This window comes from Microcaecilia unicolor, chromosome 6 (assembly GCF_901765095.1).
Source record: "Microcaecilia unicolor chromosome 6, aMicUni1.1, whole genome shotgun sequence".
Lineage (NCBI taxonomy): Eukaryota > Metazoa > Chordata > Amphibia > Gymnophiona > Siphonopidae > Microcaecilia > Microcaecilia unicolor.
The window spans coordinates 97,391,533-97,419,397 of record NC_044036.1 but is presented as its reverse complement, the minus strand read 5'-3'; the positions used below and the strand labels follow the sequence as shown (position 1 = coordinate 97,419,397).

The window sequence follows — 27,865 nt, the reverse complement described above, 5'->3', positions numbered from 1 at the left end:
TGCAGAGGTAGAGCACAGAGTGGGGGCTGGTTTATAAGGGTTAATAAGTGAGGAAAGGTAGGAAGGGGTATCAGAGTGGAGAACCCCATGTACTAGCTTGAGAACTTTATGTACCATCATTTTTGCTTCTGTGAGTCCCACCATATCAGTCCAGAATCTCACCATGTTCGCTGTTTTTAATTGTTAAGTCTATTGAGAGGTGGCCCTGGGACCCTTTCCCTTCTGCTTAGTTGGTATAAATTCAGAGAGATCTAAATTTGCTTTGTTATAGAATAAAACTGAGGAATGGCTGGCTATACAGTGCCTTTTATAGAGCAGGATACACAAGTATTTGTTCTCTGTCTCCATCTGCTAGTCGAGGGGCATAACCATTCGCCTGGAGTGGTCTGGTAAGACTCAAGGATAGAAAAGTATCAGGTAAGACCAAATTTTACCATAAATTGCCATCATTTAAGATGTTCCCTAGTCTTAAAATTTCAGTCCCTTTAAGACATATGAATGGCAGTTTGGGGGAAAAAATTCTTCCTTGCATATTGATGGAGATAGAAAAAATGTCAGGAAGCCTGACAGTGCAGTCTCTGAATAATCTTTAATTGGTCAATATAGTTCACTTGTTCTAACTTCCTTTTTCTGCATGCTATAATCTCAACAAGGATCCCATCCTCACATTCAAATATATACATGCTTTGGAAAAATCTTAAAGAAAACAGCTATTCTAAACTAATCTAACAGTGTCATTTCCATTTCGCTTAAACAAACTCTCTGGCTCAAGGTGAATCACAAACTCAAAAAGAAGTGGGCAGTCATCCCAGAAATAAATTTAAAAATTTTAAAAACTCTAACATTCAATACAGATTATTCCCTCAGCAAATAGTAATCAAACAGAAATGTTTTCAAAGAACATCTAAAAGCATAGTAACTATTTATCTCTCTTATGTTACTTGGAAGTTTATTCCAAAACATAGGACCAGAGCCTACAATAGATCTATTCCAATTTTAAATTTTCCGGCATTGGCGGTTAGATGGAATGGTCAACCTAATCTCTTGAGAAGAATACAAAGACCTAACTTTTGTATAGTCACTTTATGGTATTAAGGAAGAATCTTGCTTAGCTTATACTTCAACCACTTGATTTGTTTCAGTAGTGGCTTGTTTTGGATTGAGGACTATATAAAGTAAGGCTTCATCAGAGGTGAACTATTAACCTGTTGCAGGGGTTCTTAACCAGTGGTGTGGACTGTGGAAAGAGGTCAGACAGGGTGCAGGGAAGGGTCTTGAAATCTGAGACAATTTAGTGAAATTATCTAGACAGAGTGAAAGCAGTTATTAAGACAGTTATTGGTAGTATCACTGTAATTTTAGCAACACGTTAGCAGTTAGCACTCTTATGGATGATGTAGCTGGCAGTAGTCACTAATGGACATATGCTTTGGGAAGGGGGTGTGAGGGTTTCAATGTTCAGTTAAAGGGGTGCAGGAACAAAAAAAGTTGTGCTTCACCGCTTCAAATTGGGACAGTTAGATAGGAGTTGGAGTCATTTTCAACATTGGCAGTGGGAACATTTGGATTCGGGTGGCGTTGGGATACAGTGTTGGTTCTGTGTTAGGATTGGGTGCATTGAAGGGTAAACTGTGCACCTGCTTAAGGTTGTTAGGTATGTTGGTTGAAAGCTTAATAAAGGTTAATTTAAAAGAAAAAAATATCCCCCGACCTATTGTATAAGTGCTAAGGGTTCTCCTAGAATTAAGAGAGCATGGTTTTAATGGAAGCTTGACTGTTTTACAGTATATGCACTAGAATACTGAATAGGATTGAACTTGAACTGCTGTCATTCGTAAACTGCTAATATTTGTTAAACACTGCTAATATTTGTTCTAGAAACCATGTCAGACCAGAGTGACATTGAGAGCCGGATCTGGGCTCTGAAGGAGGAGTTGAGGAAGAGGAAATCCATTGTGGATAAGCTAAAGAAAGAACAGAAGAAGAGGCAGAAAGAAAGGCTGAAAGCCCAGGAGGCTAGTCTGATTAACAACTGGAGGTTAGGATTGATGACTGGGAACAGAGGAATTTGTGCAATATTTCTTTCAGTGTTTTTTCCTCTTGTGGGAAAATGAGGTTAAGAAGAGCAATATAGAGAGAATACTTCACTAAAGCCATTATCATCACAATAGATACCCACATAGCTTCCAATTTGGATGGGTTTAACTTGTTTGTTTGATTAACCAGTATGCAATTTTATCAAAGCAAAGAAAGGCCGAAAGCCCATGAATCAATTGTCTACTGTAACATAACCTTAGGAAAGTAACCTCTTATCATCCAGCCAAGCTAGTCTGGATGTACGGGTTATGCTACCAGATAGAGACAGACTTATAACTTTTATAGTTTCATCAGTGCATAAAGAGTGGTGTAACTGGTGGCATTCCTCTTTTATTTATCTCTGGCAGATGGTGAACATGTACTGAACTTTTGTGGCAGGAGTCTAAGGAATTTCTCCCAGGGCAGTCCAAGGATTGTTTTTTACTTGGTTGAGTAGTAATTGGGAGGGTGGGGTGGAATTAGCAGGAGGGACCCATTCACATTGCACATTATAATACCACATATGTAGTCTTTTGGAAGCAACTGTGTGTCATGTTGGGATGAGCTGAATAACCTCTGATTATTTTCTTATATATCTAAACCCTCTTTTTTTAGTGGTTTAAAAAAAAGTATAGAATATTTAACTATGTATTTTTATCTACATGTACAGTCATATGATGAGTTTATCAAGAAGACCCAAGCAGAACTAAGTGGTGACCTAGAAACCATAGCAAAGCCACAGATCAAGACCCCATCAGCTACTGAGAAATCAAAAACTAAATCTCCTCAGCTCCACAGGTACTGGGTCAAGCAAACTTTACAAAAAAGCATAAAAATGGTAATAGATTCACATAATACCTCATACAGGCTAAATTAACCTTTGGTCACTTGGTAGAAAGTGTCCACAAATCAGCATTTTATGTTTGTTTATTTAAGTCTTGATATACTACCATTATTTCAATCAAGATCAAAGCAATTAACAAGTAACAAATATTACAAGTAAGAAAAAGGAATGTTATAATCCATAGGAAAAGAACACATTCATACCATTACATAGAGAGAGGGGAGAAAGCAAAAAAAATAAATTGTGTGTATGTATGTATATGTATATATATATATGTGTGTGTATATATATATATATATATGTGTGTGTATATATATATATATATATATATGTGTGTGTGTGTGTATATATATATATATATATAAAAAAAATCTGTGTCATTAGTCTGCTACAGAACACGTCCTCAGAGCAGGGAAGTTTTAGTTTCACCCTGAATTTAGCAGAGAAAGTTCACTTCAAATAATGGGGTGAGACTGTTCCAAAGGCTTACAGATGGAAAAAACAAAAGGCCGAACTATGTAATGGTAATGGGCTTGTCTGGGAGATGGTAGAACTAAGCAATTGGAGTCCAGATTGCCTGGGATGAATTCTTCTAATTTATGATGTATGATCTCCTGGGTTATGGCAATCAGAGATGATTCCCTTAGAATTTAAAAGTGAATGAGAGAGTGTACGTCTCAGAATTAGTAGGAATGGTTTATGCTGTTCTTGTTCTAGACTAGAGGAAAAGCTCGATTCCTATTTGCAGGTGTTGGAGAATATTTGCATTACAAAAAGTAAGCCACAAACCAGTACTTGGGTTATGCAATTCAGTTATCTGCTAGAAATTAACCATTGAGTTGCACAGTATAGTATCCCACACTTTCTTGCATTGTCTGATATCTGTGATTACACAAAGTCAACCACAGAGTGCAAAACCATTCACTCAGGGTGCAGAATCTGCAGAAATGATATTAAGATAGGTGATGAAGAGCCAATATGAACTGACCTGGAGAGAAATCTTGGAGTGATAGTGTCTGATTAATTCAAGGTAGTGGAACAGTGTGAATACTGGGGTGCATAAGAAGAGGCATGTCCATTAGAGAAAAGGGAAATAATAATGCCTCTTTACAGGTCACTGGAAAGTTTACGTGCATCTAGAGTATTGTGTTCAGTTATGGAGGCTGTACCTCAGAAAGGGAATGGAGATTCTAGAGGCTGTCCAGAGAAAAGCAACCAAAATAATGTAGAGTTTGCATCAAAAGTCATAAAAAGAATAATATGCTCATGAAAAAAGATGGGATGGACATGAGAGGGAAGGAAACATATTTTTACAGAAAAGGGAGGTAGATGCCTGGACTACCCTCCTGGAAGAGATGATGGTGATAAAATTAGTAATAAAATAGTGTTGAATAAATACGGAAAACTCCCTAGTGGCAAGTGCATGGAAATGACTGGTTTAAGGGATTCCTAACCGCACGATCATACCAAGTGACATCTAACTTGACTACCTCAGCCCCATGGATACCAGAATGCAGAGTCCCACAGGGATCTCCCCTTTCGCCGACTCTATTCAACTTAATGATGATACCCTTGGCTAAGCTATTATCAAACCAAAACCTCAACCCATACATATAAGCAGATGATGTAACGATCTACATCCCATTCAAACAAGATTTAATGGAAATTTCCAATGACATTAACCAAAGTCTCCAGATCATGCATTCATAGGCGGACACATTTTGGCTGAAACTCAATGCAGAAAAAACTCAATGCCTAATACCTCTCAACATAACAAGAACAAATTCATTGCCATTAACACACCAAACCTGAATCTTCCAATCGCAGACACCCTAAAAATTCTCGGAGTTACCATCGACCGGCACCTAACACTCGAGAGCCATGCGAGAAACACAACCAAGAAGATGTTCCACTCAATGTGGAAATTAAAAAGAATAAGACCTTTTTTTCCAAGGACTGTTTTCCGTAACCTGGTACAATCAATGGTGCTCAGTCATCTAGACTACTGTAACGCACTCTACGCCGGTTGTAAAGAACAAATAACCAAGAAACTTCAGACAGCCCAGAACACGGCAGCCAGACTCATATTCGGTAAAACAAAATATGAGAGTGCTAAACCCCTACGAGAAAAGCAGCATTGGCTCCCTCTTAAAGAACGCATCACGTTCAACATGTGTACCCTGGTCCACAAAATCATTCATGGAGATGCCCCGGCCTATATGTCAGACCTAATAGACTTACCACCTAGGAATGCTAAGACATCATCCCGCACATTCCTCAACCTTCATTTCCTTAACTGTAAAGGACTAAAATACAAACTAATGCACGCGTCAACCTTTTCCTACTTGAGCACACAATTCTGGAACGCGCTGCCGCGCAACTTAAAAATCGATCTATGAACTAACTAACTTCCGCAAACTACTGAAGACCCATCTCTTTAACAAGACATACCACAAAGACCAACAACTATGAGCTCCTCCACATATACCCAGAATCGTCTTTACTATTTGCTTGTTATATTAATAGCATGCTTATTATTATCATGTTACCCAAGATCCTTCTATAATACTAAATGTTTATTTCTTATATATCTCCACGATTCATGATGTATTGTAAGCCACATTGAGCCTGCAAAGAGGTGGCAAAATGTGGGATACAAATGCAATAAATAAAAAATAATAAAATAGTGTAGGATAAATACGGAAAAATCCCTAGTGGCAAGAGTATGGAAATGACATCATATCCAGACATCTTTCAGACTACCTTGATAAAATTGAGGATCTTCATCCCAGGCAATCACGGGTCCATCCAGGGCACAGCAGAGAATCAGTAGTTGGGGTTTGACAAGTGAAACCTAAACTTTTTTGATGCAGGGAAAAATGCAACACCTTGTTTTCCTTCAGCAGTAGATAAGTTCTCTTATATCAGAAAAGTCGATAAGACAAGTCTCAAAGAAGAAAGTCGAGAAGCGTTTCTACTCCAGATATTCCTCAGTTCCCAAAAAATTGGAAGGCTGGAGACCCATTCTAGATAGAAGTGTAGAATATGATGGCAGATAAAGACCGTATGGCCTATTCAGTCTGCCCTTCCATAGCATCTACTGTCCCTTCCTCTCCCTTAGATCATATATGCTTGTCCCACGTTTTCTTAAATTCAGATACAATCTTTGTCTCCACTACCTCCACCAGGAGGCCGTACCACACATCTATCACCCTTTCTATAAAGAACTATTTTCTTAGATTACTCCTGAGTCTGTCCCCTTTCACTTTCACCCATATTCCAGAGCTTCTCTTTAGTTGAAAGAGTCTTTCCTCCTGTGCATTGATGCCACAGAGGTATTTAAATCTCTATCATATCTCCCCTCTCCCACCTTTCTTCTAAAAAATACATTTTGAGATCTTTATTTCTGTCCCATTACGCTTTTTGCTAAAGACCACTGACCGTTTAGTACCTGTAATCTGGACTGACTCCATCCTGTTTATATCTTTTTGAAGGTGCAGTCTCCAGAATTATACACAGTACTCTAAGTGGGGTTTCACCAGAGACTTATACAGAGGCAGTGTCACCTTTTTTTTCTACTAGTCATTCCTCTCCCTATGCACTCAAGCAGCCTTTTGGATTTTGCTGTTGCCTTTTCTACCTATTTGGCCACCATAAGACCATCAGATATGATCACTAAGTCTTTCTCCTTTTTAGTGCACAGAAGTACTTCACCCGTTATACTGTACTATTCCCCCAGATTTTCCAGCCCAAAACGCATGACCCTGCATTTTTTATAGTGTTAAATCTTAGCTGACAAATTCTGAGAGCTCAACAAGTTTCTTTTTTGAAAAAAAAATTCAAGTTGAAAACTCCAAATGACATCATTCTACTCCTGGTACTAAAATACTGATTATGCTGCCTGGATCACAAAGATGGGTATACACATACTATTCCACCTACCAAGTAAATGACTTTGTTACCTATTACATAGTATTCACTATCAGTACAAAGTGCTGTCAACATTTTTGCAGCACCAAGGGAATTTATCAAATATCTTTCAGTGAGAGCAGCTCACTTCAGAAAAGAAGGAATCTTCATTTTTCTATACCTCAGTGACTGGCTCATAAAGGGCTCCCCAACAAGCCAGTCTGTTTCTTCAGATGACCATCTATCTGATATAATCCTTGGGTTTTGTCATAAAGTCTGCAAATTCAACTTTGCAGCCTTCTCAAAAGTTCCTATATATAGGAGCATTGATGAGTAGTGAGAGAAAGTACTCCTCCCAGACCGAAGAGCATAGGCTCTGATCAGGATCTCAATCTACTCCCTTTTGGTTCTCCTTGGCCACATAGAATCCATTCTACATGTAACCCTGTGTGCATTGGTTACCACTGGCCCTAAAATTCCAGTGGTATCATTTTATACAACCAATGACACACCAAACAGTAACCAACTATGTTACTCACTCTCTCCAGTGGTGGGAAACATAAGACAACGTTATCAAAGGAATTCCTTTTACAGCAACCTGAACACCCAGTGTTGTTGTTGCAATCATGTTTTGTGTATAGAGAGACAAGAAAAGAACATGCTGAAAACCACAAACCTACTGTAACAGCACAGAATAGAGCAGTAATATAGCATGTGCCACCCAGATGTTTTCACCTGAACCAGACTACCCAGGTAAAATTTCTCTTTCCCAAGTTCAGTTGAGCTGGCTGAGCACCGGAAAAATCTGTTTGCCATTTATTTATTTCCTTTCAAATGCTTCTGCCACTTATCTGTTCCCTGCCTATTTTTACATATTTTCCAACTTAGCAAGAATTTTAACATTGTGTTTAGCTAATAAATTAAGATTGGTCTTTACATTAGCTTCTTGTTCCGTACAGAAAGTTATATATTCAGCCAGTAGCTTATCCTGGTTATCCACTCTCTCCTTTAAACCTAATACTTGTGATGAAATATATGGTAATTGCCCAGACGTGAACTTGCCAAGTCATTCAGTTGCCTTCCACATAGACTCCAGGGAAGATGCTTCTGGTCTGTCAAGATGAAACAAGAACTGTTTTCACAATGATACCAGGGCCAAATGTCCTTTAGAACGGTCTTCTTCAAGTGGACCAGTGTCCAGACTTTTGGAACCAGCCAAAGCAGTACCTCCCTTGCATGCAGCAGCTCTACTAGCCACTCTGAGTGAGGCTTCCTGCATGGCTGCTGAGATGGTGACTTTGTTTAGGCTCTCTAAAAGCAAACTACCCATGTCAGATTCCCGAATGCCAGATCCTTGAATTTCTCCAATCCTCTGGACTAAGAGATGATTCCAAAGCTTGAGAGAGTAGTGGCACACCTTCTACCCAAGGCATTTTGCAAGAAAAACTGTTCCATTGAGCCACAGTGCAGTTAGGTGATGGGGAAAAATCAAAATTTTCCTTTCTGCTCTACCATTGTGAAGGAATATCAGCTAATAACATAGACTCAGAAGCTTAGCTTAGCAGGATGCAGCCATCTTTCTCCACCCTCTTCAGAAATCCATTTACAATTTTATTTGTAGTGCACATAAAAAATGTGAAAGTTATGGATTGACCCAGTTCGTAATTGGTACCAGGTTTAATGACTGGGGCTGTGCAGCCGGATATGCTGTAGAGCCAGTGTTCACAGATCAGGGGACACGTGGGTATAGGAGTCTGTTTTCAAATAATGGCAACACCAATTGACTGGGATCAGAGTGCCTGTTAGTCAGTGGAAGGTGCAGTGGTCAAGTTTCAAGTTTATTAAAATTTACTGTCCTGCCCATATACAGACCATCTGAGCTGCTTATAGTCTAAAAGGGTGGTACAGTTACTACCATAAGACAAAACATGGTAAGGATAGTGGGTAGAACTACAATGTAGGATAGGATAGCAGGGGTGGTCCCTGAGATGACTGGTTACACATATCTCTGTGCGTGTGTGTGTGTGTGTAGGGAGAGTTTAAAATGGAGGCGAGAGGGGAACACCGGTTAGTTGTAACTGAAGGTTCATGGTGCTGTAGCCCACTAGAGGCTAATTGTAATTTGACCTAGAAGCACAAAGAATCATGAAGAAATTGCTGGATCAAAATAAAATGTTGATGCAAAAGAATACCCCAGCACAAAGACTTGTTTTTTTCCTTGTTCTGACCAGTGTTTGATACTCTGTTTTACTGTGAGATATGCTCCCCAAATCTTTGTCAGACAGTGAAAAGGACCTTCCAATTTCGCATGCCTTATTTTTCTCACAAATGTAAAGTAGCATTAGCCATGTGTTCCAGCTTCAGATGGCTTTTCTAGCATATGTTGCCAATCATTCTGTATACTTATGAACTTTTTCCTGCCATAGACATGAATCAAGAAAGAACCAGAAGTCATCCAGTGAATCGGAACGCTCCCGAGGGTCTTTAGAGTCCATTGCTGAGCACACTGGTATGTAGTTGGAAATAAATGAAAACATTCAAGCCAAACAAACTCTCACTTCTATTAATGTGAAAAGAGGCATTGTCAGAAAACTTTCATTGGAAGGAGTGTTATAACTACCCTAGCAGAAATAATTTTTCTTCACCTGGGTTAAAGGGCATCTTCAAAGGCCCCAAAGATTAAAATCATTCAACATGTAAAGAATATGAACAAACTTTAGTAGCTTACAATTAATTTTATGTAACTTCATTATCCAGGAGCATAACATTTCTAGTTAGATGATTAAAGCTTTTTGATATACAAAAAGAGAGGCCCATAAGAAGGCCTGTCTGAACTTAAGAAACAGCAGTTGGCCTGCCATCACTTCCATCCAGTCCCAACAAGCATTGGTTGGCTGGCCTCTGTTCTCATCCACTTCCAAGGATTTATATTTCCCTCCCTGCCCCTAGAAGCCATTGAAAGCTTGCCTTCATGACTTTCCCTGCTCCCTCACTGCCCAGTCCTGATGAGTCATTGTGGTGTGATTATAATGTATTCTAAAATACTGTATTTTCATTGCTTTTTTTTTGTGCTACAGTGTCACTGAGCCCTGAAAATTCACTGTCTTTGAGTGTGAAAAAATCAATCCGTCCAGAAATCACTGCAGAGGAGTCTTCACGCAGTCATTCTCCTGTCCATAAATCGCCAGTACAATCCAAAACCAACATAAATGATACCTTTGATAGTCCACCTTCACCCATTCTCAAAAACCTCCAGGGAAGTGACAAAATAATAGAAGTCCTGACAAGTATGTTGGAAGAGGTGTCAGGTGAGGAGAACGGTTTATCCAGTCACAGATCTGACATACTAGAGGAAATAAAGTATGGCAGATCAGAAGATTCTGAAGTTGAAAATGTTTATAATCAGGATTCTTTGAAATCTGACCCTATATTGATACTAGACCAGGGGCAAAAATGTCCCCCTAAAACTATTCTACCACAGGACAGTGTTGTACTTGACTTGGATGTTCAAAGTCTTCAGAAGAATGAAACAGGTTCAGAGCATGTAGGTAATGATCATAATATTTTTTCAGAAGAAACACTTCATGGCCATAGCAGGCAGACACAGTTAGGGGAACACTCTTATTCTGAAGACTTCAACATGTTCTCTGTCAGGAATGAAGCTTTACTTGAAGCAACCCCTCAGACTGATATCTACCAAGACGATTTTGAACCTTCATCTGCTATGTCTACAAAAATAGAATTGCAAGCTGGGGACCATGGAAAATTGCAGTCAATGAAAGAAAAATCCCCATGCATAAGAACTCCAAGAAGTAGATCTACCAGCTTTGGCAGTGATGATGAAATCAGTGAGCATCTTAGTGAAAAATATCCATCTGTATCAAGTAGTGTCCATTCTGAGAGGCTGCTGCAACTCAAGTCTCCCACAGAGCTCTTGAAGGATAAAGAACGTTGTGATGTACAGGATGGTGCTATTCCTGTAGCTTTTATTACTCCATCTCCTACCACCCTGTTGGAAGCAGATAGCCTGCAGGGTTTTGAACTTGGAGATAGAATCCTGGTTAGCAATCTTCATCCTGGCACGTTAAGATTTAAAGGAGCTACCCAGTTTGCAAAAGGAGTGTGGGCAGGTGTAGAGCTAGATAAATCAGAAGGAAACAACAATGGGACCTATGATGGTGTGAAGTACTTTGATTGCGAGGAAAAACATGGTATTTTTGCCCCACCTCACAAAATCTCCCATATCCCTGATTACTTTGCTGCCTCCTCAGAGACAGATGAAGATCTGTTCTTTGATGATACCCTGCTTCCTCAGCAAGGTCAAGAGTGGGAAGACCAAAAGCAATCTATCCCAGGCAAGGATGAAGACGGCCTTAGAGAAAATGCAACTGTGAAATACTCCCATGTAGAAGCTGCAGTTGACCTGATTTCTGTAGATGCTCCTTTAGTGGAAAGTATTGATAGAGAGTTCAGTTCAAAGGATGACAACAAGGATGCTTATGCAGTAGTGGGGTTGCTGATCACAGATCAGCAACAGCAAGAATCCCCAGGTCACAGTGTTAAAGATGAGATTGGCCTCGCGCCAGTTGTTGCTGGTGGTTTGGAAACTTCATCAGCTATCATGTTGGAGGATAATTTAGATAAACTGTCCACTGAAAAGTTGAAGAAGCAGCAGACTTTGGTGATAAAAGCTGACAAAGTAGTCCCAGGTGTCATGACAAAGCCTTCCACTCCATTGCTGGACCTGTTGACCAAAGAAAAGGACCAGTTAGAAGCCTTACTTTCTTTGCCATCAACTTTGGAAAAAGAACTGCACGTGGCCCAGAAGGAAAAGGGTAAATCTGTTGTCCAAAAGGAGAAAGTCAGCCTATTAACAGATAGTCTCCTGCAGACTTTTGTAAAGGACACTGTTGGACAACTGCAAGAAATTCAGAAGGTGCGGAATGAAAAGATCATACTTAATAATCAGGCATTGCAGAAGGAGGAAAACCAGCAGCAAGAATCATTTCCTAGACTACCCCTCCAACAGTTGCCAGTGCCAGAAGAAACAGCCACAAAACTGCAGAGCCCATGTCTCATCTCTGAATTAGAGGATGAGCAGGAAGAAGCTTCCTCTCCAGATCTGTGTCCCAGACCAGTGAGTACAATTGGCACAAATTTTAATGAATCATTTTTAATGTTTAGATACAAGAACCCAATTAATCTGATGAAATTGATACTATTTTTTCTATCAGGATATGTCCTCACAAGTGGGGTTTTGTCACCGAATAGAGCCTGGCAGAGCACATCTTCCCATAGCTTTATGATTTTAAGGAACTTTTGACTTTGATTATGCATGTGCAGCACTTCTGCATTGTAGAGTTGCATGAGGCTGCTTCAGTTTTAGTTTTTACGAAGGAGCAAGTGAGACATGTCCCTTTTATCTCCTTCATAGCTCTTGATTTCTTGACAAATTTTCTTGCTTTTCACACACAGGTCTGTTTGCTTTTCACACAAATTTAACAAGGTATCTTAAGTTTTCTTTCATTTTTCCATGTCCACTATTGATGCATAATACAGTGCTCTAAGGAAGTTTGGGACTGTTTTTTGGGTTACAATCACTGAGTCATTTGATTTTACCTCAGCTACCGTGTTTCCCCGAAAATAAGACACTGTCTTATATTAATTTTTGCCCTCAAAAATGCGCTAGGTCTTATTTTCAGGGGCTGTCTTATTTTTTGGGGAAACATCGGGGTTGGATCGTGGTTGGCCCACCCACCCTCCGTCGCTCCCGGAACTAACCTTAAACGCCTCCTTTCACCTTCGCAGCAAGCAGCAGCAGGGCAGGCCACTCCTTCCTTCCGTGTCCCGCCCTCGCCTGACGTAATGTTCGCAAGGGCGGGGCATGGAAGGAAGGAGAGGTCTGCCCTGCTGCTGCTTGCTGCGAAGGTGAAAGGAGGCGTTTAAGGTTAGTTCCGGGAGCGACAGAGGGTGGGTGGAGGGGGGGCCTGGCGACCTCGGGTGGGGGGGCGGCCTTGTCCGGCTCTCAGCGGCCCTGCTTTCAAACAAAAATTTGCTAGGTCTTACTTTTGGGGGAGACCTTATATCTACCAATTCAGGAAAACCTCTACTAGGTCTTATTTTCGGGGGATGTCTTACTTTCGGGGAAACAGGGTATATTCAATATGTCTCAAAAGAGACAAACCCTCTAAAGGGTCAATATTCAAAGTGTTTTTAACTGGCTAGAAACAGCTCCATGTCACTGCTTCAGGTCCTCGTATAGCATTAGCTGCAAAGTAGCTGTATTCTCCTCATCCCCACCCCACCCCTTTGAGCCCGAATAGGCCTAGCCAGTGGCGTACCAAGGTGGGGGGGAGGTCCGCCCTGGGTGCATGCTGCTGGGGGGGGGGGGGGGGGGGGGGGGGGGGGTGCCGCGCCGCGCGCGCCTGTCGGCTCTTCGTTTTCATGCTCCCTCTGCCCCGGAACAGGTTACTCCTGTTCCGGGGCAGAGGGAGCATGAAAACGAAGAGCCCGGCAGGCGCGTGACACCCCCCCCCCCCCCCCCCCCCCCAGCGGAGGGCACCCGGGGGGGGGGGGGGTTCTTTCACCGAGGGGGGGCGCTGCACCCTGGGGGGGGCGGGGCGCATCGGCGATCCGCCCCGGGTGTCAGCCCCCCTAGGAACGCCACTGGGCCTAGCTACAGCATCCCTGCTTGGGTCGATGATTTGAGTTGGATTTTTTTTGTCTTCCTTTCGTGGCTGTGATACCAAATGCAGATTTTATGACCCTATTTGGGGGTCACAAACCACAGTTTGGGAAGAATCCAGAAGGCTCACAAATTTGAAAAACAGCTGCTGCACCATTTGGTAGTGATCAAATCTGTTTTCAAGGTGGCCAGAAACCCACTGTTTGGCACTCCTGATGCTCGAAAGATGCTCGTACAGTGAGCCTGCTAAAGAAGAAGGTTTTTTTAGAATATTACACTTATTTCATTCATAGCTTTCTTACTAGATCTTTATGAGCAAATACATTCAAGTCATTTTATGTAATATATTTTATTTTGTTTTGTTTTTTAACCCATCCTCTCGAGATGCTCAGGGCAGTTCCATATAAAGTATTCATAAAAAGCAAACACAAATATAAACAAACAATAATATATTTGCAGCAATAACATCTAAATTAGTATCGGGGAATAGGATCTAATGTCCGTCGCATTTAACTTCTATACACAGTCAGCCTAGCACTCTGAATTAGCATTTCACATCTCATCAGACTGTAGGGAGCAAATGTTTTAAAAGCCCTCCTAAATTTATCAGTTTAGCCACAAAGATAATGATAGTTTTTTCTTCATAGTTGAAATAAAAGACACTTGCACAAGTTCTCACAAACCTCATAACCATTGATGAAGACAGGATCAAAAGGCCATTTCACCTGGAAATATAAGGGAGTAGTTAAGATAATACCACAGCAGCCTATCAGATGTGTAGATAGGAACAGTGCTATGCAGTGACATAATGAACCCTTTATGCTATTGGCAGCCCGTGGACAAAGTGCAAGATAGGAGTAACACGATCCCTTAATTTTGCTTGTATAAAAAGCAGAGCATCTATATTCTGGATTCACTGTAAACATCCTGTTTTGATGTTAGTCCAATGTATAAGGCTTTAAAATAGTCTACATTGTGATGAAACAACTGTATGGATAATTGCTGCAAAATCCTTTTGCTCAAAATAAGGTGAGTCTTATGCAGTTGATGGATATTTAAAAAAAAAATTTAAAATTCCTAAATACATTAGAAAACTTGTGCTCCAGTGTTATAAACGGTGTCTAGCTCTACCCTTTAGCTACATACACAGAAAATATAAGATTTTGCAGATTCTCTCCCTCAAGTGAGTTCTGGGGAACTGAGGTCACCAAATAAAAACAGAAGGATTTAGTTCCATCCAAAACTTAGGGTCTTGCATAAATTGAGAAGAGTTCAAGATGTTTTTCCTATATACTTTGATTCCCTGCCTTCAAAAAGGAGATTGACTATATTTTATGACTTAAAGGAAGCTTGTATTCTCTTAATGATACACCCAAATCACAGGAAGTAACAGAGTTGTACCACATATGTTTGCATATGGTAGTGGCACATCTTTGCAAATTGAGAATGCACATGTTTCTCTGTCCGGGCGATCGACTGGTCAAGAGCTCTTCTCAGGAAGGAGCTCAACAATCAATGGGTGAAACCATTGAGGGGTTGGTTTTATCATACATTACCCAAAATCCATCTTAAGCTGTTCACCTCAAATGGAATTCATTGGAACTTTCCTAGACATGACTCAGGCAAAAGCGTGTGTCCACCTCTACAGGATCACCAAACCAGTATCCATAGTACAAGAGATTAGGCGAAGTATAAATAAATAAATAATTGATTCAGCAAATATCACTGTGGCACACATTGAGATTGTCTGACCATGAGACTTCATCTCTTAACTCCCTTTGCTTGTTTGTCTGACCATATGACTTCATCTCCATTTGCATGTTCTGTTTTTAGGAAAGCCCTGTGTTAGGGGCTAGTGGACAGGAAGAACTCGCTAAGCGTCTGGCAGAACTGGAACTCAGCAGAGAGTTCCTAAGTGTTCTTGGAGATGACCAGGACTGGTTTAATGAAGATTTTGGCCTGAGCATCCACAAAGTGCAGCAGAAGCCATTGGAAGATCTGAAGCCCAAGGTAGAGACGCAGAAAGCATTGAAGGTTCATGAGGAGCCATGCCTTGCTGTTCCCCACACTGCAACAGAGGTTGAAGAACTGGTGCATACTGCTGCAGAGGAGCTATGGAAATGGAAGGAGCTAGGTCATGACATTCAGAGCCTCTGCATTCCTCCAGATTACCTGGAAAACAGCATCGAAGGGGAGGATGTGGAGAGCATTGGCAAGCGAGTCTATAAAGAGGTAAGATATGTAGGTGTGCAGAACTGTAAAGAGGGAGACATAAAATGCTTATTCATATCTAAATATTCAGTGAATAATGTGCTGTTAGGAGGTGAGCAATTAAAATCTCAATTGGATTCCACTGATCTTTAACTAAAATATAAATATGTTTTATAGGGCTTCTGTTTTTAGGAGTTTATACATTGTAAGTATAGCTATTTATAAATAATTAGGGTTTTTGTGGGTGTTTATCAGTGTAGCAGTACAGGTACTTTTGCTGAGCACCTTTTATGGTGGAATAAAATGCATATTTATTTACTTATTTACATGTTCTATCCTGCCATAGTTTAACACATCAAAGCAATTTACAAGATCACTGACCAAAGTGCAAAATATGAAAGAAAAAGGAGGTAAATCTTTGTATGTACGTATGCACTCGTACAGTTCTGAGAGCCATTTTCCGCATGGTAAGCCTTAGAAATGGAAAAGCTTTCTAAAATTACCCCCATAAAGTTCTGCAGTAACCAATAATCTGTTGCCCCTGAATGAAGAAAAAATATAGGTAAGGGGCATGTTCTTCTTAGGAACCTGTTGAACTTCTGAGGCGTTTTCTTTAAACCCTGCTTTACTAACCCAGTTAAACCACTTTTAAAATGAAAATTAGCTTGCTCCTTCTGAATGTGGGTCCACAGCATGTTGTGGGGCGGAGAGGGGGACCACCAGTGTTTCCTATGCAACTCTTTCACAGTCTGTGGTAATACACCAAACAGGTATTCACTCTTTCAACCTCCTCTCCAAATGGTTCTTAGTATGGGTGTAGTTTGAGGAGGGCAAGGGGTCATTGCCCTCCCCCAAACAGCTTGCCGCCTCTTTTTCTTGTGGCACCTGTCTCTCTTCCACTCCCCCATGGGGTCCGCATCAGTCTTCCTCCTCTTCTCTCTCCCCCCCTCCCTCCACACTGCAATCCTCCAAACTTACAGGCTGCCGGCAGCATCAGCAATGTGAGCGCTGCCTTCAGCCTGCCCAGAAGCCGCCTCTGTACAGTGGCCCACCTACACAGGAACAGGAAATGGCTGTAAAGAGAAGGCTTTCAGGGCAGGCCGAAAGCAGCGCTTACATCACTAGTGCGGCCTACAAGTTTGGAGAACTGCAGCATTGGGGGAAGGGGGGTGAAGAGAGGAAGGGGAGCAATACTAGCTGTCCTCACAGGGTATGGAAGCAGAGAGAGAAAGATGTGCGCCTGCGGATGGGGGGGATAAAAGGGCCAGGAGAGATGCCAGTCTGAAGGGCAAGGGGGAAGCAAGAGCTAGGATGAAATGCTGGGGAAGAAAGAAGCTGGATCCATGGGAGGAGAAAGAGAGGACACATGGAGAGAGGAGGTTGGGGAAATGCTGGCTCTGGGGAGGGGAAGAGCGAGGTGCAGTATCATCCTAGCTAGTTAAATGCTGAACATCACACTTAACTTGCTATGCTTTATCCAGCCACGTATGCCTGGATATTCAGTGCTGGACATGGCCTGGTTTTGAATACCTAGGAATAAAGCTGGCAGCGGTCAGCAAAACACTGGCTGCCACTGGCTGAATATTGGGCCCAGTACGTCTGCTACTGGAGAGGGATTATGTTGGTGATACTGAGGTGAAATCGGAATCAGACTTTATTTTGTATTGTGAATTCTATGTGGAAATACCCCAGTTTTGCACCCATTGTTGCATGAGGAAGGCTCCTGTGGATGCAGAATATATGCTTACATTTAACACTGACAATGCAGAGTCAGGGGTCAATATTTTTTTTTATATTAGAGTTCCAGGCAACATAATTTAACTCAAGTAATTCTGTTGACCATAACCAGTGTTGGCAGGGTTTTGTTTTTTTTTATTGCATAAGAATATAACTTGCATTCTTTTTTTTTTTCTTGGGACAACAGCCTGACTAGTACAGTGCACTCCATTTAAGTGCACGTCGGATAAGCGCATGCTCTGTTTAACTGCATGCCTTAATTCGGTCCCGTTTTTGGCGCCATCAATTTCTATGGGGAAAAACTTCAGTTTAGCGCACCACTGATAAGTGCAAGATTCGCTTATATGCATGGTTTAAGACTGCTCCTCTGCAGGAAAGACTCCACATAAGCGCACGCACGGAATATGGAAGCCGATTGGCGCGTGACATCCAACAAGATTTCAAATTTACCGCCCCTTTTACTGCCACAGGCAGACTAAGCGAAAGAATGTTATTAGAGTGTACACTGGAGGAGTCATCGTCGCAGCAGAACTGTAAGACTTTAACACTGGCTGAACGAATAGAAGTTGTTAAAAAATTAGAAAACAAACAAAGTCAAGCACCTATTCCGTGTCATCAAGCAGATGAAGCCATTACGTATGGGTTGTGTCCATCAACCAGCAGGGGGAGATAGAGAGCACTCAACTTTCACAGTGCCTCCTGGCCAGCTAGCTCCACTGCCTCTTCAGTATTCTCTGTCTCCCCAAGCAGGGTGGCTGCAGCTTCTTCGAGCTCCATCAAAAATCTGCCTGGGGGTGGCTCCTGGCTTGCCAGTTGTTAGCCGGGGTGTTGGAGGCTATAGCAGCTTCACTTTGAAGGCACATAGGTTAGCCCTTTCCCTGCCTTACCCATGCCCCCATGGATGTGGACACATTAGCTTGCTTTTCCCTGTCCTTTCCCACTGTCAGTGGATGCAGGCATATTGGTTCGCCTTTCCCTGCCTTTCCCACTCATCTGAGCCTCCGGAGTTCTTATTACCTCTGCTTTCCTCACAGCATTAAAAAAAAACAAACAAAAAACAGTCGTGTCGCGCTTTGGCGCAGAGACGTTGGAACAGAGGTTTTCTTTTGATTCTTCTATGGGACCAGAGCTGTGATACTCGGTCTGGTGAGGTAAGAGTGTTTTCTAACTCCTACGAGGTGGGCCCGCGATTAGGGCGTTTTTGGCGTGAAACCGCCATTTTGATTTTTCCCGCCATCTTCAGCGATGGCTGCAGAGTATGTAAAGCGCTGTTCCCGGTGTGGCAAGCGCAAATCAGCAGCGGGGCTCTGTAAATCGTGCTGTACAGGCGTAAGAGCCGGCCCGAGCATGGCGAGCAATGATTCTTCCCGCTCAGAGCTGGCAGCAGACGCCATTTTGCTTTCTCTGCATGGCGCGGCCTCCGTAGAGACGGAGAGCCCTGAGCCCGGGGGGGGGGGGGGGGACCTCGAATTGAGGCTATTCAGGGAAGCGCTAGCCGGACGGGATCTGGGTGCCCAGGGCGAGTTTTTCCTCCCCTGATTTTGTGTTATTATTGCATAAAGCATACATGCTGAAAAGAGCTGTCCCTCAAGAGTCATATGAGACCCCTTCTATTGCCCCCCCCCCCCCCCCCCCAGATGGATTCTGGCCTGGACTTCCTGCTGAGGCTATTTTCCCTGATAATTGGCATAAAGAAAAGCGTAGAAGGGCTAATTCCCCTTCAGATTGTGGTGCACCTCCTTCCCCCCCCCCCTCCCCCCCCCCCCCCCCCCCCCCCGTGGTCGGGCTGTGAGGATTCGGAGAGTTCTGGCAGGCCTTCGTGGTCTGAGGAGCCAGAGTCAGGTGCAGAATTACCACAGGATCTGGATGATCCCACCGCAGTGAGGATTTTCCACCGTGATGAGCTGCCAGCGCTTATTTCAGATGCCCTACAGGTCCTTTCTATTGAAGAGCCTGACAGTGGCGCGGCCTCCTCTGTGAATCCTAGGATGGCTTGTAACAAAAAGCCTGCTCGAGCCTTTCCTTTGCATGACTCCATCCAAGAGCTTATTTCTGTTCAGTGGGCTGACCCCGAGGGACCTTTGAAAGTTTCCAGGGCTATGGGGCAATTATACCCTCTGCGTGAGGAGCATTTGGCTCACTTTGCAATGCCTAAAGTAGATGCCCTAGTCACTGCGGTGACAAAGAGAACTACCCTTCCTGTGGAAGGAGGAGTTTCCCTGAAGGATATACAAGACCGTAGGCTGGAAGCAGCACTTAAACGGTCCTTTGAAATTGCAGGTCTTACTGTTCGGGCGTTTGCATGCAGTTGTTATGCTGCTAGAGCCTGCCTGGCGTGGTCTGCAACAGGCAGTGGAACAGCCCGGAGATGGAGCGGAGACCCTTCTCGGATGTGGCTCCGCGGATGGAGTCAGCCTTGTCCTTTTGGCTGATGCCCTTTATGATGTTGTCAGAGCTTCGGCTAAACAAATGGCAGTAGCAGTGGCGGCTCGCCATCTTCTTTGGCTATGACATTGGGCAGCGGACATGGCCTCTAAGCAAAGGTTGGTGAAGTTGCCCTTTCAAGGCCTTTCTCCTATTTGGTGAGGAGTTGGAGGAAAATTGTTAAAGGCGTGGGAGATCCTAATCCCCAGCGCTTGCCCAAAGATAGGCCGAGGCCTTCCTCCAAGGGCCAGGCGGTCCACTCCTCTTATAGACCTCGCTTCTGTTGAAGCTAGAAGGTACCGCCCGGGGCGTTCTGCTGGGGTTCACTTCTCGTGCCCGTTTTCAGCAGAGGAACTCCTTTCGCTCGGACAAGCATTTCCGCAGCCACCGGCTCTAGGGCTGGAGTTCAGGGGCGACCCTCTCAATGATGGTGCGCCGGCCCCCTCCTTGCTTCCTGTCATTGGAGGACGTCTTTCCCTCTTTGCCAAGGAGTGGGCCAATATTTCCTCAGATCAGTGGGTTCTGGACCTGATCAGAGATAGATACAGAATAGAATTCAATGCCCCAGTAAGAGACGTGTTGTGGAGTCCAATGCGGTTCTGCCGCCAAACGGGCGGCGGTTAGAGGAAGACTTTGCAAGGTCTGATTCAGTTAGGGGCAGTGTCCCCAGTACTCCCGCCGAACACGGCTACGGCGATACTCCATCTACTTTGTGGTGCCGCAAAAAGGTGGTCTTTTCACCCTATTCGGACTTGAAAGAGCTAAACAAGTCCTTAAGAGTGCAGCATTTTTCACATGGCAAACCCTGCGCTCCGTCATTGCGGCGGTTACAGCCAGGAGAGTTTCTCACGTCTCTGGACCTGAAAGAAGCTTACTTGCACATACCAAATTTGGCCCCCGCACCAGAAGTTTCTGAGGTTTGCGGTGTTGGAAAACATTTCTAGTTCCGGGCCTTGCCTTTTGGCCTCGCCACAGCTCCCCGAACCTTTTCGAAGGTAATGGTGGTAGTAGCTGCTTTTCTCAGGTGAGAAGGTATCAGGGTTCACCCGCACCTAGACGACTGGCTCATCAGAGCAGACTCTTTACCAGAGAGCTATCAAGCTACAGCCAGAGTGGTCTCAGTACTTCAATCTTTAGGCTGGGTCGTCAATCTGGCCAAAAGTCACCTGACCCCCTCGCAATCTCTAGTATATTTTGCGGCCAGGTTGACACAGACTCGGGCTATGTATACCTACCCGAGCTAAGGCGGTTGCAAGCTTCAGAATCAGGTCCGTCTGCTCCTGAGGATGCCCCGCCCCCGAGCTTGGGACATTGTCCAGCTGCTGGGATCGATAACAGCCACGTTGGAAGGTGTGTGCCCTGGCAAGAGCGCACCTGAGACCTCTAGATGTATTCCCTACTTCAAAGATGGTCTCCAGTTTCTCAGGCTTATCAATGCAGACTTTCTTGGCTCACCTGCGGACCGACTCGCATGGAGTGGTGGCTCTCAGACAGCATGCTGCGGCGAGGAATGCCGCTGGTGCTCCCCAATTGGTGTCTAGTAGTGAAAGATGCCAGCCTGAAGGGCTGGGGCGCACATTGCAAGGGGAAGCATGCCCAGGGTCTATGGACACCCGAGGAGTCGGAGTGGTCCATCAACCGCCTAGAGTTGAAAGCGGTGTTTCTGGCTCTTCTGGCCTTTCAAGTGACCCTGGAAGGATTGGCTGTCAGAGTGATGTCGGACAACACGACAGCAGTGGCCTATATAAATCGACAAGGCGGCACTCAGTGCAGAGCACTGGCCGCGCAGGCCGAACAGATTTGCCACTGGGCCGAGCTGCATCTTCAGTTTCTGTCGGCAGCTCACATTGCAGGTCAGAGCAACGTGCAAGCCGATTATCTAAGCAGGCATCAGATCGATCCAGCAGAATGGGAACTAGCAGACGAAGTATTCCTGCAGATATGTGCCAAATGGGGCAAGCCCGTGATAGATCTTATGGCGACAAGTTCAAATGCCAAAGTCCTGTGCATCTTCAGCAGACGGAGAGATCCTCGCTCGGCAGGGTTGGATGCCTTGACTCAGCCCTGGCCTCCGGGCCTTCTATATGTGTTCCCTCCGTGGCCCTTGATAGGGCGCGTGCTCCTGCGGATTCAACTGCACTCAGGAGAAGTGGTCCTCATCGCCCCGGATTGGCCCAGGAGGCCTTGGTATACGGACCTCCGACAGATGCTAGTGGAGGCTCCCCTTCCTTTACCTCTGGTACCGAACCTGTTGTCACAGGGCCCGGTAGCCATGGAGGACACCTGCCGCTTTGGTCTTATGGCATGGCGATTGAGAGGGCGCAATTGAAGGACAAAGGCTATTCAAACACAGTCATTTCCACTCTCCTGCAGGCCCGCAAGCATTCCACTTCCGGGCTTATGCAGGATTTGGCGCCCAGTTTGAGTCTTGGTGTGCTTCAAAAGCGATCCACACCCATGCGGGCTCCTGTTCCTTGCTGATTCTGGACTTTTTGCAGGATGTGTACAAAAGGCTTGGCCTATAATTCCCTGCGGGTGCAAGTGGCAGCGTTGGCCTCCCTTCATGGTAAGGTTGAAGGCGTGTCTTTAGCTGCTCATCCAGATGTGGCACTGTTTCTTAGAGGGGTGCTTCGGCTCTGGCCTCCCGTGCGAGCACCCTGTCCAGCTTGGAACCTGGGGCTAGTTTTGAAGGCCCTGCAGGCTTCTCCTTTTGAGCCGCTTCGTCGAGCATCGGAGAAAGATTTGACACTAAAGGCCATTTTTCTTGTGACCATTACTTCGGCGAGACGGGTGTCAGAGCTCCAGGCGCTGTCCTGTAGAGACCCATTTCTGCAATTCTCAGAGTCCGGGGTCACGGTTCAGACCGTACCTTCCTTCATGCCTAAGGTGGTTTCAGCGTTTCACCTAAACCAGCCTATTTTCTTGCCCTCCTTTGATAAGGAGGAGTTTCCAGAATCTTTTGGGCAGTTGCACCTGTTGGATGTGCGCAGGACTCTGCTGCAGTATCTGCGAGTTACTAACTCTTTCAGGACCTCTGATCATTTGTTTGTGTTGCTATCAGGTCCTTGCGGAGGGTCTCCAGCGTCTAAAGCCACTGTTGCCCGCTGGCTCAAAGAAACTATCTTTTCAGCTTATCTGCTTGCCAGCCGGTCTCCGCCTGTAGCCTTTAAGGCGCATTCTACCAGAGCGATTTCTTCCTCTTGGGCTGAAACTGGAGCACTCTCTCTTCAAGAGATATCCAGTGCAGCAACATGGGCTTCTAAGCTCTCTTTTGCCCGACATTACAGGCTGGATGTGGCTGCTAGGAGGGATGCGCGTTTTGGAGCACAAGTGCTAGCGCGTGGTGTGGCTTATACCCACCCTATATAGGGATTGCTTTGATACATCCCATACGTAATGGCTTCATCTGCTTGATGACAAGGAAGGGAAATTAGGTTCTTACCTTGGTAATTTTCTTTCCTTTATTCATAGCAGATGAAGCCATGAGCCCTCCCTGTATGATTGTCTGTATGCTGTGAATCTGTTTCAGGTTCTGTTCTTGTTTCCTGAAGTTCCTTTCTTGGGAGAAAGTTGGAAAACAGTCTTCAGGATTCCTGTTCACTTATAGGAGGATGAGTCCATTCCCTCCAGTTTATTTTTTGGAGGATGAGTTTATTCCCTCCAGGAGGTTGCGTGTATCCCCTCCAGTTATACAATAAGAAGGACGAGTTCATTCCCTCCAGGAGGATGTGTTCATTCCCTCCTTTTTGAGTTCATGCCCTTGTTATGGGGCCATCGTTCACTGTGAGGAAAGCTCATGTTATTCCCATTGAGGTTTGCCATACTGCTTTGGAAGCTTCAAATACTGAAGGGGCAGTGGAGCTAGCTGGCCAGGCGGCACTGTGAAAGTTGAGTGCTCTCTATCTCTCCCTGCTGGTTGATGGACACAACCCATACGTAATGGCTTCATCTGCTATGACTAAAGGAAAGAAAATTACCAAGGTAAGAACCTAATCTTCCCTTGCTAAAGAATATGGTGTCGATCCTAGTCAAATTTCATGTGTCTTGAAGCAGAAAGATCAGCTTCTGGAAGACTGGCAAAACAATACAAATCCACACAGGAAACGTAAAAGGGCGGGAAAAGCTGAGGTAGAAGATGTTCTTCTTCGGTGGTTTTCTCGAGTCAGGAGCAGACAGTTTGCTGTCAGTGGTCCACTGCTTATGGAGAAAGCTAACCAGCTAGCTGAAAATCTTGGACTAACTGAATTCAAAGCCACTGTTGGGTGGTTGGAAAGATGGAAGGAGAGGAACAACATAAAATGCAAGAAACAGCATGGTGGGAAACAAGACGCTGATGACTTTGGTGCTGAAAATTGGGTTGTTTCAGTTCTTCCTACCATCTTGAACGAATTTGCACCTTGTGACATTTTCAATGCTGACAAAAACGGTCTCTACTGGCGAGCGATTCCTGATGGAACACTTACATTCAAACATGCCGAAACTACTGGAGGTAAAACGTTGAAGGACCGACTGACGATCCTCCTTTGCTGCAATATGGATGGGAGTGAGAAATTGGTACCCCTCGTCATTGGAAAGAGCAAACGGCCCCATTGCTTCAAGAAAGTTAAGCAACTTCCTGTGTCATACGAGGCTAACGCAATTTCATGGATGACTGGGGAAATTTGGAAGCAGTGACTAAAGAAGTTAGACACTAGAATGCGGGCACAAAAGCGTCAGATTTTGTTGCTGTGTGACAATTGTGCTGCACACAGGGATGATGTCAGGCTGTCTAACATCAAGGTGGTCTTCCTGCCACCAAACACTACCTCTCTGATCCAACATATGGATCAGGGCATAATAGCCACTTTCAAACCACATTATCGAGCTCTTGTGCTACATTGTCTGATGAGCGTTATGGATGACCAGACTGGCAAGGATAAACGTGCTGTTGAACTGGCTTGTAATCTATCACTGTTGGATTCCCTACATATGCAGAAAGAAGCCTGGAATCATGTTACACAGGCAACCATTGTGAACTGCTACATGCGGGCAAGCTTTATGAAGGATGTGGAGAGGGATGAGAAAGATGCAGCTGTTGCAAACGCGTCAGATGACCAGGTTCTTGACATCCCAGCTGGTTTTACTGAAGAGGAGCTGTTGATTACGATCTACAAACAGCTGATGACAGCACTGATGTTGAGATATGTGCCTACACGCAGGCAACAACGGCTGATGAAACAGATGATGAAATGAGCAGCGAGGCACATGCTGATGAAATTCAACAACCTCCTCCTGTCACTTTTGCAAGAGCGCTGGAGAGTCTCAAGCCTATCTGGAGGCCACTGGATGTCAGTGCTATGACAGTTTTTACGTCTGGAAGATGTAGTCTATGGGACTCACAGACCCAATAGTGTACAGAGGGCTATAACTGATTACTTCAAGTAAGCCAAACGTCAGTTAACGGAGACTGTATACTGTACGTATAATAATAAACAGTACTGTACATATGTTTATCAGATGTCAAGCTTCTTTGGGTCACAACAGTTAAGTGCACGTTCCAGTTAACTGCATGCATTTCTTTGGTCCCCGACCCTTGCACTTAAGCGGATTGCACTGTATTTAGAATGAGAGGACCTCCTCACCTTCCTTCCTGATCAGAGTTTTCAAGGGGCCCTCGCTTTTGAGTACCTGGGGGGATGCCACCTCATCCCTTGCCTCAGGCAGCAAATTGCCATGAGCCGCCCCTGGAGAAAGAGCTGTCAGTGTAGGGGGCCAAGAGGAAAACAGTTATGCCTGAGGGGTAAGTGTTGCCTCTGGGGAAGAAGAGTAAAAAAAAAAGTGCTGCCTGTAAGGTGGTGGGGATTGGGGGAGAGTGCTGCCTGTAGTTGGCCTCAGGAAAAAAAAAGTGCTGCCTGTTTGGTGGGGGGGGGGGGGGGGTATTTTTTCTTTCTCCAAAGACAACCAGTCTTATAGATTCTCACGAGTGGTTGATGCAAAAGTTAAAGCAGAGCTCTGTGGAGCATGAGATATGCTTCAATGTGTATGTGTGAGTACCTTCTCACCTGCCGCACGAACGCGGTCTCAGTTTTTTTCTACCATGGTGAAGAGAGTGCATGTTATTTTGCTGTCTCCTGATACTGCTCGATTCTAAAGAGCTTTTTTGGGTTTTGGCTATTTTTCATCCGTCTTTTTCTCCATTATTGTGTTCCTGTTGTGGAACATCCTTTCTTTGTTTTCCTTTAAGCTTGTAGTTCTTTTTCCTCGGGTTTAAGTTTCCTTTATTTTCATCATCATTAAGCCGCTTTTAGGCCTTGACCACGGCCAGGAACTTTCCCTTTCTTTTTCTGTCGTGCCTTGCCACTTTTTCATGCACCATCGATTTGTTTAATTTAGCCGAGGAAGTTTTTCCTTCCATGTCTATGTCCACATCCACGAAAGTTCACAATGGCTTTAATCACTGTACCCAGTGCAATCGGACACTCTTCTGGGAAAGACACCCATTCTTGGTATCTGCATTATCTTGGGCCCAGCCATATCCCCACTAACTGTGTTATCTGTCTTTGCATGAAGAAGAGGACCCAGATTTCCAGAGATGCTTAACTGAGAAGACTTTTGGAGCCAAGTCTGGTTCCTCGACGTCGAGCATCCTACTGGCATTGGTAAGTATGGCTGCTGTTAGACCCTTACGCACTGTGAGCAGTGAAGCATCGAGTGAGTCTCCAACTGCCCCAAGGCCTACCTCCTGTGCAGGTCCCACAGGACCATCCATTGTCAAAACAGACCCCGAAGCGATGTGTGAATTCGATGTCATCCTCATTGGCACTGAGGAGCCTTGGTGTGACATGCTTTGGGCGAAGGCTAAGAAGCCTTGGTGACATGCTTAGGGCGAAGGCTAAGAAGCATCATCATCAGTCGCTCTCGACGCATGGTGCCAGGTGCTCCTGGGTGTCGAAGGATTTGTCACCCGAGATGTGTCGGCACCGGGAGGACCGCTCCCCCTCCATACAGGAGGTGGCAATGTGCCGGTCTCCTAGCAGCCAAGACCCAGCTCCTGCATCAACACCAGCAATTCTGCAGCCTGTGCTTGAGTCAGCACCCCAGCCTTTCCCGGTGCCGGCCTTTGATGAGTGCATCCGGGCAGGGCCTTGCTCCCTGAACTGCCGGGTGGCATCATGCAACAGGTTGCATTGGCATTGGGGGTGCTTGCGCCTACCTTGCCTACTGTTGCGGACCCACTTGGCCCTCAGCCTGCGGTGTGACCTCTGACACCAATGCCGCATGCGGCTCTGGTGTCAACTGCCACCCAAGTCAGCACTTTTTGACATCGGTGAAGGAAGCTTCGCTGGAGTTGAGGCGGGAACCGACTTCTCAACGCTGTTCTCGAGAGCATGGTTCCTCCACGTCGAGGCAGGTTCGGTCTCGACACTCCCATCAGGAAGTATTGTCTGACATCAAAAAGGAGCGCTTATGGGATTCAGAGGAGGATCCAAGGTACTTTTCCTTTGACGAGTCCTATGGAATTCCTTCTGGACCCTCCCCTCCACCTGAAAGGAGAAAGTCTCCTCTGTAGAGCCTTTCATTCCCTTCTTTTGTTAAGGAAATGACTGATGCTATTCTCTTTCCTTTGGAAGTGGAGGACGAGCCCAGGGCCAAGATGCTCAAGGTCCTGGACTACACATCACCTCCTAGGGAGGCTGTGACTGTTCCTCTCCACAGGTACTCTAGGAAGTCCTTGCTAGGAACTGGGAGTCCCCTTTATTGGTCCCGGGCATGCCCAAGAAGATTGATACCCAGTATGGGATCCACAGTGCACCTGGTTTTGATAAGCCTTAGTTGCCTCACAATTCCATGGTGGTGGAATCCACTCTCAAAAGGGCCAGGAATTCCAGGGACTATGCCTCAGCAGCCCCAGGTAGAGAAACTAGAACTGTGGATTCTTTTGGGAGGAAGATGTACCAGGCTTCAATTCTCCTCTCCCGTATACATTTGTACCAGCTCTT

The 27,865-nt window shown here is 44.7% G+C and overlaps 1 protein-coding gene across 1 annotated transcript in view; it reads left to right on the top strand.

Moving 5' to 3' along the window:
• CEP350 (centrosomal protein 350) overlaps positions 1 to 27,865 on the top strand; it is a 411,134-nt gene that overhangs the window by 335,937 nt on the left and 47,332 nt on the right. Inside the window, exons 31-35 of the mRNA XM_030208006.1 lie at positions 1,879 to 2,029; positions 2,737 to 2,874; positions 9,256 to 9,338; positions 9,907 to 11,966; positions 15,348 to 15,746. Of these exons, the coding sequence (XP_030063866.1) occupies positions 1,879 to 2,029; positions 2,737 to 2,874; positions 9,256 to 9,338; positions 9,907 to 11,966; positions 15,348 to 15,746 (2,831 nt within the window). The remainder of the gene's footprint in view (positions 1 to 1,878; positions 2,030 to 2,736; positions 2,875 to 9,255; positions 9,339 to 9,906; positions 11,967 to 15,347; positions 15,747 to 27,865) is intronic.